The sequence below is a fragment of the Daucus carota genome, chromosome 4 (assembly GCF_001625215.2).
Source record: "Daucus carota subsp. sativus chromosome 4, DH1 v3.0, whole genome shotgun sequence".
In the NCBI taxonomy this organism is placed as follows: domain Eukaryota; kingdom Viridiplantae; phylum Streptophyta; class Magnoliopsida; order Apiales; family Apiaceae; genus Daucus; species Daucus carota.
Window position 1 is genome coordinate 49,743,620 of NC_030384.2, and position 14,599 is coordinate 49,758,218.

The window sequence follows — 14,599 nt, forward strand, 5'->3', positions numbered from 1 at the left end:
AGATTAGATAAGGATGAGGAAAAAAATTGCTCAAAGAGACTCTTAAATCACTAACAGCCTCTTCTCTCTCCTCAAAGTTAAGAACCACCACATAACTTTTAATTTAATTTTGCACAATAAAAAATTCTTTCACTCCGATTCAGCTCTACTTTTGTCTTTTTCCTCTATTTTTATTTCATAATGGAGGTCAATATGAATAAAATATGAAATAGAGAAGAAATATAGAAAGTATTTGTTTCAAAAAAAAAAAAATAGAAAGTATTGTTGGAGTTTACTCTGTTAAATTTGTATAAAATTGCTAAGAGTCACATTATTTATATTATATTTATGAGCCAACTAAGAGGTTTTTTAGAAATGTTCTAACCAATTACATTTTGGTCGGTTTCTAAGTTTTTAAGAGTTATTATTATTTGAACCTATACGTATTTCGATGAACTCAAAATTTGAAGGGAGGAAAGGCCAAAATTCTGAGCATCATAACAGAAACATGATCGAAGTTTCTTAGGTTCGTTGTCTACAAAAACCGTCAACCCATGTTCAAATTCAATTTGTGATGTTTTATTTACGGGTGTTTATTGCATTCTCGGGAGTACCAATAATCAGTTCCATGGAAGTACTCTTTCTTAATAATTTGGACAAGAAGCACATGTCTGTCCTATGATAGCACATGTCCCTCTGCTTTCTGATCAAAGGATGACTGGTCGGTGGGACTTTATAACGGTTGCCTTATCCTCATCACCCGAGTCATGTCTCATACAGTAGGTTTCTCGTCATGCTCCGTGGTCCATCCTGTTCATGTTATCTGTATTAGCATATGGACATATGTACTTAGGGCTGTACATTCAATCCGCTCAATCGCATCAACCGCAACAACCACCCGCAACCGATCCGTGTATTATGGATAACCTCACAATGTGGACGGTCGCGGATGGATTTTTTAATAACCATTAATTTGCGGTTTGGTTGCGGATTCATTTTTTTTAAAACCGCAAAAAACCAACCGCAACCGCCAACCGCACATTATATAAATTTAAATATATTTATTATATATGTTTATATATTTACATATAGATATTCACATAAATAAAAAAAGTTACTAAATTAATGAAATTTGGACTCTTTGAGCAAGGCCCAATATAAATTAGTCAATGTGTCCATGACTGTAATTTATTTCATGTTCAAATGGAAACTTATATCAGAGTGTATGATAGAACTTCTTTGTCTAACTATTTTAGCGGTTGAACCGCAACTCAAACCGCAACCAACCGCAATTACGTGGGTGGATTTGGTTGTTTTTTTTTAACCAACGGTTTGGTCGCGGTTTGAGATTTTAGAAAACCGCAAGTTGCGGTTTGGTTCGGTTATTACCCTCCAACCGAACCAATCCGAATCGCGTACAGGCCTATCTGTACTTCATTTTAACTAGTCTTCCTTTCCATACTCCACTCCGTTTCTCCCAAGAGTCGAGACACATCGACGGGCCGATTTACTAACCTTAAAAAAAGTTACTTAGGGTCCGTTTGGGGGTGTGGTTAGAAATTGCTGTGTGGTCAGAAAAAGTGCTGGTAAAAAAAGTGCTGTTGTAGAAATCAGATAACTGTTTGGTAATTTTTTTGATATTTGCTTATTTTGAGTTATAATATAAAAATAATAATTTTTTTGGTGAGGTTTGATATTGAAATTTGTAACAGCTTTCTGCAAAAGCTGAAAACAGCTTTTTCCAAAAGTATGGAAGGACCTGCTTTTCCTAAAAGCAGCTTTTCAGCTAAAAGCTGCTGTTCAGAAAAGCTGTTTTTAGATTTACCAAACAGTTTTTCACCTGCTTTTCAGCAAAAAGCCGCTGTTGCTGTCTGCAACAGCAACCCCAAACAGTACCGAGAAGTGGATTATAAATAATGAGTGGATATGATTTATATATTATTAAAGTGTTTGGATAATGTTAGGTTTTGATAATTTAAATTTATAAAATATTTTTATTTTTAGCAGTATATTTAATAAAATGATATTTATCAATATATATAATCTTTCACATATTTGACACGTAAAAAGAACATATTAAATATGGTAATCAAATAAATAAGAAGTCAGAAACTGGAATGAGAAACTACAACTTCAATTTCTTTTTTTATCTTTTCTTCGTTAAAAACTTATATAGAAGTCAAGGCACTTAGAGCATCTCCATCAGCTTCTCTATTTCATGTCCTAAGTCCAATTATAAGGAATGTGACATAAATTAGTGCTCCAGCAGTGTCTTAGAGGTGCCTTAAATCACTAGGATCCTCCTTTCATGCCTTATTAATAAGGCACCACTAGTCATGCCTTATTTGATTTCTTTAATAAAAAAATCATTTCTCTCTCTTGTTGTAACTTATTTTCTCTCTCTTCCTTCCATCTTTTATCAATCTCTTTCCAAATTTATTATTATAATAATAATAAGGAATGAATTATAAGGATCATTGTTGTTGGAGTTGAAATATAAAATCTTGTCCTAAATCACTAGGATTCAATATTTTATAATATTTATAAGGAAGATACTAAGACACTGCTGGAGATGCTCTTATTTGCCAAAACACTTAAAAAGCCAAGCCCTGATAAATAAACAATATAATTCATGAAAATATATGAAATACAACTTGTTCCTTCAATAGTTAATATTAGAAAATTGTATGTGCACTTTGAGACCCAAATATCTCGACCATGCATAGAGATAATTCGAGTATGAGATAATTTGGCCTTCGTATCAACAAAACGCGTGAATCTTTAAATTAAAAGCTTGCAACTGTTTAAAATTTTAATATATAATTTGAGGGCGGGTACTAAAAAGGTATTAATGTGGGTATATATAGAGTTCATTATATTTACAAGAATCAAATTAATAATAAGTTGTCAACTTAAATTTTTAACGAACTTTATCATTATTCATTTAATTTAAAACAACTCGTTGAGCAAAATTTGTTCATCGATTTTTTCCTAAGCATTTACTTAAAAATATATAGAAATAATATTATATATAACAACTTGAATAATACCATATGGTTTATAAAAATATAACTGATTATCATGATTAATCTCACTAAAACATTTTCGATGAAATTCTGACCATCACGCTGCTTCATTGCAATATTTAGAAAAAGAGATGCCGCGTATTTTTAGAAATAATGTTACGTAATTGTCGTTTTGTGAATTAAATCGCAACAAATTCAGTTAAATTTTACTCCCTCCGTCCCAATGAATAATATACATTGGGATTGGACACGGAGACCAAAAAAAATGTAAAAAATGAGTAAAGTTAGATGAAAAGTGGGTAAAGTGGTGAGACCTATTTATTTTTAATAATAGATTTGAGATAGTGGAGAAAAGTAGTGGATGTAATAGTGTTTTTATTATTATAGAATGAAGATAGTGGAAGAATGTAGTGGGTGTAATAGTGTTTTATATTGTAAAAAATTGCTATTTTGGGAATGTATAGAAATGATGGGACATCCGAAAAAGGAAATTGTATAGAATTGACCGGGACGGAGGGAGTATTATATTTCACATATCTGTAAGTGGATCAGCAATAGGAAAGAGGATTAATTATAGAATAATCCAGCTTAGAACGTGCCACTCATAACGGTAACCCCAGCTTCATCACCTTAATTTAAATAATCAACGGTCGATAAAATTCAACTCCCAACGGCAAGTAAAACCAGATGGACGGTCCAGATCAATCCTCCCCTGTTTATGAGTTGTCATTAATGATTAAAGACAGAGTGCAATTCCATCTCTCTTCTAAACCGCCTTACATTCTCCCTATATATACACTCTCTCCTCTCCTCTCTCAAATCTCACTCTCGATCTCTCTCGCAAACACATCTCTCTCGCAACACTATCTCTCTCTAGAACTTCTAAGTCATTTTGTTGTAGAGAGAGAAACTTAGCAAACTCAGCAATGGCTTCGAGATTTGTGTTTATTGCTGTTATGTTCGTTATCGCCGGATCTGCGATCGCTCAGGCTCCCGGAGCATCGCCGACGGCAACTCCAGTGAAACCGCCGGTCGCCGCACCTGCTCCAGTCGCAACTCCACCGACCGCAACTCCTCCGACTTCTTCGCCCACCGCCTCGCCGCCGACTGATACTCCTATATCATCTCCACCGGCGCCTCCTACTTCTGCTCCAGGTGCATCTCCCACCGGCGCTCCTACTCCGTCCTCGATCTCCGCTCCCGGCGCTTCTCCGGCAGGCACTCCTGACAACGCTGCCGGTTTGAACAGAGTTACCGTCGCCGGATCTAGCGTCGCATTGTTCGCCGCCGTCGCCTTGTTGATGTAGAGATCGGAGATTGAGTTTAAATTTTTTTTATTAAAGTGCTACACTTGTGTTATTGTGATTTATTATGTAGGATTTAATTTTCCATTTTTTTTGCTTTGATATTTGTTTGGATGTTAATCAGTACATGGTTTGATTGACTGTTTATTCATATATCCTCTTTACCATTATTATTAATAAAATTATTTCTTTCTTTATCATAGCTTCTGTTTTTCCCTAATTTAATTTGAATTTTTGACAAATCGCATTTGAAGCTGAAATTTAGCATATACTCGAAAAATCGAAATCAAAACCGAATCTGAATCCGACTTAAAAATTAATCTTTTTGTTAGGCTCATACGTCTTACCAACGAGTATCTGTTCTAATACTTATCGGGATGAGTCACGAGACAATTTATCAGGATGAGCCAGCGTCGAATATCAGGACAACATATTTGAATATCGGGATGAGTCACGGGACAATTTATAGGGATGAGCCAGCGTCGAATATCGGGACAACATATTTGAATAAAATATGGATGTAAATTTGTAATGGAGCAGTGGTTGTGAGTTGTGAGCTGGTTGGAAGCTTTTTGTGAAAGTGCATGTGCAGTGCAACTATGGAAGTGGGCTACAAAATGCATGTGATATTGATTAGAAATATTGCTTGTTTTAGTTTGATGGGGTGCCTTTGATTATACCTCTAACCATGTTGTTGATATTATATGAAAACAGCAATAATGTGAATCCACCAGAAAACAATTCTTCTACTTTCCAGGCTGTTCCAGGTCTGTGTGTCATGTTCTTATAGAGGCAAAACTTTTGATCATCATGAGAGACTTGACACAATAATTGGTGGCCAGTGAGAAGGTTGCAATTATTTGTACGAGTACCTGATTTGTTTTAATCGAACATATTCGGTATATCTCGGTTATGAATCTGAGTTTGGGAGAATAGGATATAGAAGTTCTGATTTTATTTTATTAAGTAGAGAAGTTGTTTTCGTAAAACTGAATTTAAAAACGGATAAGATATACTTTACTGAACTTGTAACCAGCTGAAGACCTTTAAGAGGGGTGTATTGGATTAGGATTTTAAAGCATTTTTTTTTGCATTCATGAAATCCGAGGGTATTCGATTGGGATTGTTTGAAATCCATTAAAATCTTGAGGTATTCAATTGGGATTTTAAATTATGCCACAAAATCCGGTGGTATTCAATTGGGATTTTAAATTATGCTTTAAAATCCGATGGTATTCAATTGAGATTGTTTAAAATCCATTAAAATCTGATGGTATTCAAATGCTGATGGATTTTTTTGCATTTCATAAAATGATGGATTTTGTGGCATTCTTCAGTGTATTTTAAGTTTTTTGAAATCCCACCAAAATCAATGGGATTCTGAAGCATTGTGCTTAAATCCTATAAACTCTGCGACATTTTATCAAGAATCCACATAAAATCAAAATCACACGCAATCCATTAAAATCCACAGACTAAAAACAATCCATTAAAATCCCAATCGAATACACCCCTAGGACTCTGCTGCCTGGTTTTGTTGAAGGTTGATTCTGAGTACGAGGAGCAATGAATTAAGACGGTGGTGTGGGAAGTGCACGATTCACTATCTTACAATCTGTGGTTGAAACCTGGTCCCAACGCTATTGGACCCATAATTCTGTTCAGTGTAAAATGATGTCTAGTTGCTAATATATGATGTCTAGACTCTAGTTGTAAGTTGAGAAGGTACGTAAGAGAAGTGATGGAGATACCACTCTTACCATGTCCGAAGTTATCAAAACAGGCCTTTGATACCTTAATCTAGCCTTACATAGCCGTTAATATCCAGGAGTCACGCGGCTTGTTTGGGTAAGTTTATTTTAATGCTGTTTAGTATGATAATTTGAAAGTTTAAAATGTTTGCTTGGTAATTTTAATTTATTAATAACTTTATAATAATAAACATAATTTAGAGATAATTAATGATTTAGGGGTATTTGTTTATAAAAAAAAGTTCAAACATATTAAATCATTCTAAAAATTATCTTAAATTAACTTCTGATTTTAACTGGTCTGTGACTTCAAGTCGGGTTTTGAATTATCACGCAAACATAGGTATGATCGGTGATAATTCACAGTAACATGGTGTTACTTCATTTGCAAGGCTATTTTATCAACTTGATTTACTCATAGTATAAAGTAGCAACTAGCAACATAATAATCATGCATCAAGATGTACTTAAGTTTTTCAGATTAAGTTGTACAGAATCAAATAAAGATCAAGAACCGTTTACTGAATCAAGAGAAGTGTCTTGGAACCTCTTCTCTCTTTCCTGTAAGGGGGGCAGTTCTGTCTTTTTATGTTGACTTAACCAGAGAGACCTTTGTGAAGATGATAACACTGTCTTGTCCTATAAAATGTGTAATCAAATATGCGAGATACTCAGGAGGACAATAGACTCGAGACAAAAGTGAAACGTAGATTCTGAAACTGGTTTACGGTCATCAACTTGCACAAAACCATATAATGCAATGTAGACAAGGACTGTTCTGCTCTCGGGTGATTGAGCTTTCAAGTTAATGTCACATTTCCAACTTATTAGATAAGAGAACGAGCTAATTACGAAACTTTAGGATTCAGCACAAGCAAATAATTCATATATGACATCTCAATGTATAAGAAAAGACTGTATACCCTCTTGAGCCATACTATGTCTGTAACATTGTGAACCCCCCTCCCAAAATTTTGACAAACATGGGGGTCTGTTAATGTTCATTATTTCAAATTTAGGGTGCAGATACTTATTCATAACCTTGTCAAAAAGGATAAGTTTTATATCAATTATGTTCCCTAACACGAAATATACTCTCATCCAAGGAAAGCTATATAGCTAAAATGTCAAGAACAACGTAAAGTAAAAGATGAAGTAGGCATATAAAGTTTCAACAAATATGTGTAAAGATTATATTAGTTTCCAACTTTCCAATAATAGACAAAATCTGGACATTCTTGGACATGATAAGTAAAAGTATTCAGCTCCATTTAGCAAAAAAGAAGTACTCAGCTTCCTATTCATACCGCTTTAGACTTCAGCAGATGTCTCTGTTTGCTCCTCATCCGAATTTAACTTGCTGCTCGAAGTACTTTCTTCTTGTTGCATACTCTCTTTTGTTCCTTGTCTCAGAAATTTTTTACTTGGCGCTATTCTAATCGGCCGTCCCATAAACAACTGCAAGATGTAAAACTTTAAGACCTTTTTGTACAGCAAATCTAATGACAAACAAGTAATCACCAGACAAGTCTTCCACATTAACTGGAGAACAATTAGTGGTATTTCCCAAATTATACATTATAGCAAATCATCACAAACAGTATTACCTTTCCTTGAAAAGTAGAGAGTGCTGCATCAGCCTCCTCTTTAGTATTGAAGGAAATAAATCCATAGCCCGCTGACCCTCTCGGATTTTCACGGAAAATAACTTCCGCAGAAACAACATTAGCATTCTGAGAATTGAAAAACTCCATAAGATCTTTGCCTCTAGCTTGGTATGGCAAATTAGCCACAAACAAGTTGTGTATTGGCACTTGCTTTGGTAGCACTCGAGGAGGTGGAACCTTCTTCTTTCGTGGCTTTGCCCATGCAAGCCTCAAAGATCTACCCTCATATTCCTGTCCCATACAATAATATAACAAATGTAAGCTACCTTCAGTTTCTACACACAAAAATATAAAATAAACTACCAGCTCAAAAGTTCCGAAATTCTTACAAAGGCTTCAAGATTAGTTATAGCTGCTACAGCTTCCTCATGTGACCCCATGGTAACAAAAGCTAAACCCCGGTTCCTTGTTTTGTTGTACATGGACAGCTTATCGAAAAACAAACAGTTACCCATTTCAAAAAACAAACAAGTATAATAAAAACGCAAAAATATTAATGAGAATCAACATAACTGAAAAGTAAAAAGTATAACCAAGTTCTTTGTAGATTATGCAAACAAAGGTTAGCATGAAAAAGACCCAATACAGTAAAAAGTATGAAGGCAAAAGCCGCAAAACTATTAATATAGATGAAATTACTAGAATTAAAATAACAGGCTATAAGAGCAACTTCAATGCTAAGTTCATAGCCATAGTCATTGCTGTATTATGACAAAAAGCAACTTTTGTTGCTAAAATAAAACTTCCACATAGTGCTTGATTCTTAAATAGGACCATCTAGCTAAAACATTCGTTTATTTATTTATTTTAATTTTTGGATTGGTGATGCGGAAAGGATAAAGCAAAGCTATAACCAGCTTACAAGAGCAGTTTCAATGCTAATTCCATAGCTAGTCATCGCAATATTATAACATTGTCAAACCAAGAAACGACTTTTGGCGCAAAATATTTCCACCCGGTGCTTAATTCTTAAATAGAATTCTAGCTAAAACTTACACTTTTTTCTTGAATTAATGATGACTGATGAGGAAAGAATAACCAAAGCTATAACTAGTAATACATCATAAATAACGAGCTAAATTTACGACATGATCGATCCAAAGTATAGCTATGATCCTACAACTTATTGCATTTGCATAAATGCTTAAATGTATAACTGGTTCTATTTCTATCCATTCATTCAATTAATTATTGCTACACATTGGAGCCACATTTATCATTTCTTGAATTTACTTACTGTAAGTAAAACACGAATATAGCTATGCAACGGACTTGCTCAAACCGAAACCATATGAAAATTGAGACAAGAATCGCCACCATACACACAAAAAAAATAATCAAACCTTTCTAAATTCTACATAATGAAACAATAAAAAAAACCAAATTATCAAAAAGGAAATAAACAAAAACCCAAGAACCACAATCAAGAACCAACCTCAACACCAACAACAGTCCCATACTTTTCGAAAAGGGGTCGAATATCATCAGCAGTACAATCCCACGGCACATTTTGCGCACACACTCTAGTTCTTGATTCTTCATCTTCTTCCTCCTCCTCCTCCTCAGCTTCAATTGCAACAGGGGTTTCCACAGCAGCTTGAGCTAGAAATAAAGGCGGAGCTTTCTGGGTTTTAAAGAGAGGCGCATTGGGTGTAATATAAGACAGGGAATTGAGTGAAAGAGATGAAGGTAAAGAAATGAAATTTGTGGTGTAAAACAAGATTTTGTGAGGGGGGAATTGAGAGATTGGTGAAAGTGAAGATGATTGTAGCATCTTTGATGAAAGTAAAGCCATTTTTTATGGTGAAAAGAAGGGATTTTTGGTTGAATTTGTTAGTTCATAGCAGAAGCTTTGCAGAGTGGGAGGGGATTTGAGGATTGGAGAGTTCGGAATTTGGATAAGGGGTTTAGGAATGTGAGTTTTTTATTTTCTTATTATATGGAGAAGTATTTAATTTTTTATCGTTAGGGGTTTGATGGAGGACAATACCGTCAGGAAAATACTTTTTTCTAATGAAAGTTTTTTTTTTTTAAACTATCATTAAAAAAAATATATTTTCCATGATAAATCTTTAATGATAGTTAACTTGTTTTATATATTAAATAAATATTTAATAATTTTGTTTTGCATGAATATATAATATATTATATAGATTTATGTTTAGAACTTGTTAATTTAGTGAGCAAAAATATGAAACTTTGACCATTATCTAATAAAGTATTTAAATTTAAGTACAACTTTCCTTGTAATTTCAGTTTTAACTCAAACGGTATCTTGTGAGTCAGTTCACAATAATTTGTGAAGTAATTTAAATTAAATAAAAAATAAAAAAACAAAATCAAACTCCAGATGACTATCAACAAAATTTTTACAAATACGCATATATTTACAAATGAGTTCAGAAATTTTGCTATATGTCTTTATCCTTTCTAGCAGACGCATTGCGTTGTTCTTCAATATAAGCCTGCAACTTATCTTCTTCTTCCTGAAACTGCAATATTAAAACATACAAACCAAATTATTTCAAGTCAAACGGCTAGATGATTTTTTTTTCCGATGACTATTTTTACTAAATTTAAAATAAGTCGTCACTGGTAACGTGCTTAATTAGCGATATTATTAGTCTATAAACTTGGTTTTGATAAGAAATAATTAAAGTAGTACAGTGGTTGGGTTCTGACCTTGTCAATGACATTGTCAAGCTGTTTGGCATCCTTGGCTATTACTTCAGCTACATGTTCAAACAAACCAAGTGCAGCCTTGAGTTTTCCATCCGGCAAGTCATCCATTATGTCTTCTGCAATCTTCTCCACCCTCTCTGCCGCTTCTTCCACCGCCTCCACGATATCTTCCACCCTCTGTACGGCCCCCTCAATCTTTTCTGTACATCATCCAATGACGAATTCATGATTATTTCATAGCAACCAACTAAATAAGGAATATATATGATTTCACTGAGTCAACAATGTTTTTTTGGTCAGATGGTATAGTTCTTGCTAGAGGTCGAAGGTACAAACCTTGTTAAAGACGAGATAGGTATGTGAGTGTGTTTAATTATAGCAAATTATGAGTGTCTTACAGAAATTAGTGATCAATTAAACAGACCATCATCATTAGAAATTAAGGGCATGTGAAATGACTTATTTAGATTGCAAGATGAACAAGAACTTATTTTCTTACTTGTCCATTTTGAGAAAGTCCCCCACTTGTTAGTCATCAAGGGTATAACAACTGTGACCACCACCCCCAGCAGCCAGCCTTTCCAAGAACCTAGAAGGCCTCCGGTGATCGACATTTCTCGATCGTATATTAATACACAGCTGTGGATTTCTGCAGTATTAATTCAGAAGTAGAAGCTCTGAACTTTAATCAAATGCCACAAATAAATAAATGTGCATGAAAGCATGAGGGCAATTTATATATGCACATTTAAGATATATAGTAGTTGGGAGAGCAGTTGCCAAATTGCGCGTAGTAAAAAATTGCAGAAGTTTCCTGGTCAATCATCGTCCTGAGAAGTTTTATATAGAGAAATGGCTTTGAGCTTTGGCTGCTATGAATTAAAAAACGTGCATGGAACTGCATTATATATAATACTAGTTGGCACAAGATCGATGTGGAAGGGAGTAAAATATTGCAGCTCTTGTACATTATTGCACGATAAATGAACATGCAGTTGGTTGTTATGTTACTGCAAGCTGTGATCACTCTGTTCTGGAACCTGGGATTGCTGAATTGTAGTTAAAGAGTTTGTGTTCGAATTTTTGGTTTGTTTATGGTGGATAATTGGAGTTTATAGATCCAATTTGGCGCATCTCTTCTCAAAGCTCGTTCTTCTTGTTCAAGTCAGCAATATCAGTTTATCATTCCTATTCTCATGTTCATGAGCTGGCTGCACTAGTCTTTACTTTTTTTCTTTCTAACAATTAAATTAACTTAATTATCTATTTCTGTTCTTATATAATTTTCAAGATGAATTATAGTCCAAACTAGAACGAGAGCACAATATATGTGAGTGTCGGATACAGGTGTCCAAATCTAAGAAAAGGAAAACTCCCTCCATCTCAATTTATTGAACCACCTTTTTTTATTTGTTTCAGATTCTCTTTCAAATGCGGTGGAACCAATTAAACATATTCCCTAATGTAATGCAATTATGCATGGGTCCTGGTTGTCAGGGACTGGTTATTTAACACACACTTCCAGGACCGTCAGATCTATATTTCAAGGGTCCAGATTAAAATTTCATTTTTTTAAGTATCCGCTATAATTTTCCTCGGAAAGGGAAAATCTCTATGCGCGGAAAATTATAGCGGATACTTAAAAAAAAAGGTTTTCAATCCCAACCTTTGAAATACAGATCTAATGACAATAAAGCTGTGTGTTTGATAAGACCTCTACGATAATCAGTTTTCATGGAACAAAATCGATTATGCATATAGCTAATAGTTGGGATGCTTTTGCTTTGTTGAGTGTTGATTGTTTCTTAACCTTGTGACTGAAATTAACCTCGGCCCAAGTTGATTGGCCCTAATTGTTTCAATATCTGGATGGGCCAGGCCCCATGAAATGATCGACTGTGTAGTAATATATACCATAGTCGTTGAGTTTTAATTAAAATTTCGATTGTATCATAAAAAATCCAAAACGACTTAATAATTCGGTTAGATGTAAATAATGAAATAAATAACTTTAATCAGATTAATACAATGAATTACAAATTTAATTTAAATAAATTACAATTACAGCTCAATATATTATAATTTAATTAATCTTCTTTGTCTTTGTCTTTCTCGGCGGTCCTGTTGCTCTGTTTTTCTTCAATATAAGCATGCACCTTGTCTTCTACTTCCTGAAACTGAAATTACAAAAGTTGGTCATATCAAAATAATCAATTAAAAATTAAATTAAATTTAAATGTTAGAATTAATATAAATAATATATGTACGCACGAAACACGTGTTCGCGAAATGCGATATAGTTTGTACGTATATCGTCAAAGATTAGATAGACGTTAAACTTTCCACCAAAACCACCAACTTTGATAACGTATTACATAACGTGCATATTGTAATTATACAATTGCGTTGAATTTAGATTCCTCAAGCAACTTGAATTTTCAAAATGATGAAAAAAAACAAATATTTTAATCGCGAGACCGAGTCGGATCGTGGAAAATTAAACAATTGTGTAGAAAATACTCGTTAATTTGATTGGTTAGTTCCTCACATGCTTGATTAATAAAGTAATTACAAGTAGATTAGAAAATAATTAATTAGTTAAGGTAGGTTGTTAATTAGTGTTAGGTGATCCTGACCTTATCAATGACATTGTCAATTTGCTTGGCGTCTTTGGCAACTTCTTCTGCTACATGCTCGATTCGACCCAGTGCAGTCTTGAATTTGCCTTCTGGCAAGTCCTCGATGATGTCTTCGGCGAATTTCTCCACCTTCTCCGCCGCGTCTTCCACCGCTTCCACGATGTCTTCCACCGTTTGTACTGCCGATTCTACTTGTTCTGTAAAAGTCTCATTTTAGAAAACTAAATAGAACATTATGTACTCACATCAGTGTGGTAAAAAGTGGAAATCAGACTTAATCGGTGAAGTCAGGGAACATGGATTAATCGCTGATTAATTGAATTGATCGGAGATTGATCGGATTAATCGGTGATTAATCGGAGATTTAATCAGTTCGACGAGCTACGAAACAAGGATTAATCGGTGATTAATCACTGACTTTTAGAACAGAAACTCACGTGCAAATGTTCAGAATTTCGAAATTATCATGTCTAAAATAATACTTCCTTTATCCCATATTTTTTATATGATTTTTTTAATATTGTTTGATACATATTTTAAGATTTTTTATAAATATAATTTATAATTTATTTATTTACTTCGTTTTTGAATAATAATTTAGATATTAAATTTTTTTCAGAAAAAAGTTAAAATAAAATATAAAACCATATTCTATAAAAGTTTTAAGGTCAAACCCTCCCTTCCTCCCCTACGTAAACAACCGGGGCAGCTGAGGGAATAGAACGTTTCGGCCCCTGCAAATGCATGTTGCATACACACAGGAAATAACTAGGGTTGCAAAAGATGAAGGAGAAGGAAATGCTGATGATTTTATTAGAAATTTTCACAAAATATTGCTCATTTAGAATAGGAAATGATTTAAACCTTCATTCTTACGTGTCCATTTCAACAAAGCTCCCCACTTGTTAGTCAACAATGGTATAAGAACTGTGACCACCATCCCCAGCAGCCAATTTTTCCAAGAGCCTGGGAGACCGCCGGGAAGACCGCCTGAAGAAACCGGAACTTCAGGTGGTATACTCGAGTAGACCGCGAAATTCCTAAATTTAATAACATGTTAATTCTTTTGTTACTGAAATTTAATTTAATCGTTTACCACTCTCCAAATCGTACGTACCTTTTGATCTTGCTCTCATGTTGCCATGTCGAAAACCGCAAACTCCTGTTTGCGGAGTATAAAGATTTATTCCCGTGTCCTCGTACTCGTGTCTCGAAAATAGGATTAAAGACGAGAGCCCGGTATCTCGGCAACGGCGTTATACTAGTGCAGGAAATCCCGCACACAATTGATCGTGCGATCGACATATCGAATTCTTCTAATACCTTGCGCAAAATGCAGAAAATGTTGCGTAGAGAGAGTTGTTTGGGACTTTGGTTGCTATTGAATACGAATAAAGAGAAGTGGATAAATGTAACGTATTTATAAGTATTTATAAAAAAACTAGTGTGCTACATGGTGGAGCAGTTGTTAATATGTACGGATTACGAAATAATCGAAGTTTCGTCGTCAATCATCGTTCTCCAAATTGACGGGTTATGTCCCGTTATATT

General features: G+C 34.4%; 4 protein-coding genes across 5 annotated transcripts; 1 reads left to right on the plus strand and 3 right to left on the minus strand.

The window, feature by feature from the left end:
• The first annotated feature begins 3,931 nt into the window (after positions 1 to 3,931).
• LOC108216182 (classical arabinogalactan protein 5) lies at positions 3,932 to 4,312 on the plus strand. Its single transcript, XM_017388874.2, has one exon. The coding sequence runs from the start codon at positions 3,932 to 3,934 to the stop codon at positions 4,310 to 4,312; it is 381 nt and encodes a 126-aa protein (XP_017244363.1).
• A 2,887-nt stretch (positions 4,313 to 7,199) lies between these two features.
• On the minus strand, positions 7,200 to 9,661 carry LOC108215912 (28 kDa ribonucleoprotein, chloroplastic). The gene is made up of 4 exons (XM_017388539.2): positions 9,163 to 9,661; positions 8,057 to 8,155; positions 7,668 to 7,958; positions 7,200 to 7,518 (listed from the first exon to the last, which is right to left on the minus strand). Exons 1-4 carry the CDS (start codon positions 9,520 to 9,522, stop codon positions 7,372 to 7,374), a joined length of 897 nt encoding a protein of 298 aa, XP_017244028.1. The 5' UTR covers positions 9,523 to 9,661; the 3' UTR covers positions 7,200 to 7,371.
• Positions 9,662 to 10,053: 392 nt separating this feature from the next.
• LOC108218073 (uncharacterized) lies at positions 10,054 to 11,225 on the minus strand. The gene is made up of 3 exons (XM_017390996.2): positions 10,909 to 11,225; positions 10,410 to 10,609; positions 10,054 to 10,219 (listed from the first exon to the last, which is right to left on the minus strand). The coding sequence occupies exons 1-3, from the start codon at positions 11,021 to 11,023 to the stop codon at positions 10,139 to 10,141; spliced, it is 396 nt and encodes a 131-aa protein (XP_017246485.1). The 5' UTR covers positions 11,024 to 11,225; the 3' UTR covers positions 10,054 to 10,138.
• A 1,172-nt stretch (positions 11,226 to 12,397) lies between these two features.
• Positions 12,398 to 14,457, minus strand: LOC108217899 (uncharacterized). 2 transcript variants are annotated; one of them, XM_017390803.2, is made up of 4 exons: positions 14,166 to 14,457; positions 13,913 to 14,088; positions 13,046 to 13,245; positions 12,398 to 12,586 (listed from the first exon to the last, which is right to left on the minus strand). In XM_017390803.2, exons 1-4 carry the CDS (start codon positions 14,351 to 14,353, stop codon positions 12,497 to 12,499), a joined length of 654 nt encoding a protein of 217 aa, XP_017246292.1. In that variant the 5' UTR covers positions 14,354 to 14,457; the 3' UTR covers positions 12,398 to 12,496. The 2 variants fall into 2 exon arrangements, with proteins under 2 accessions (XP_017246292.1, XP_017246293.1); XM_017390804.2 differs by having other exon boundaries at positions 13,925 to 14,088; positions 14,166 to 14,456.
• Positions 14,458 to 14,599: the final 142 nt, after the last annotated feature.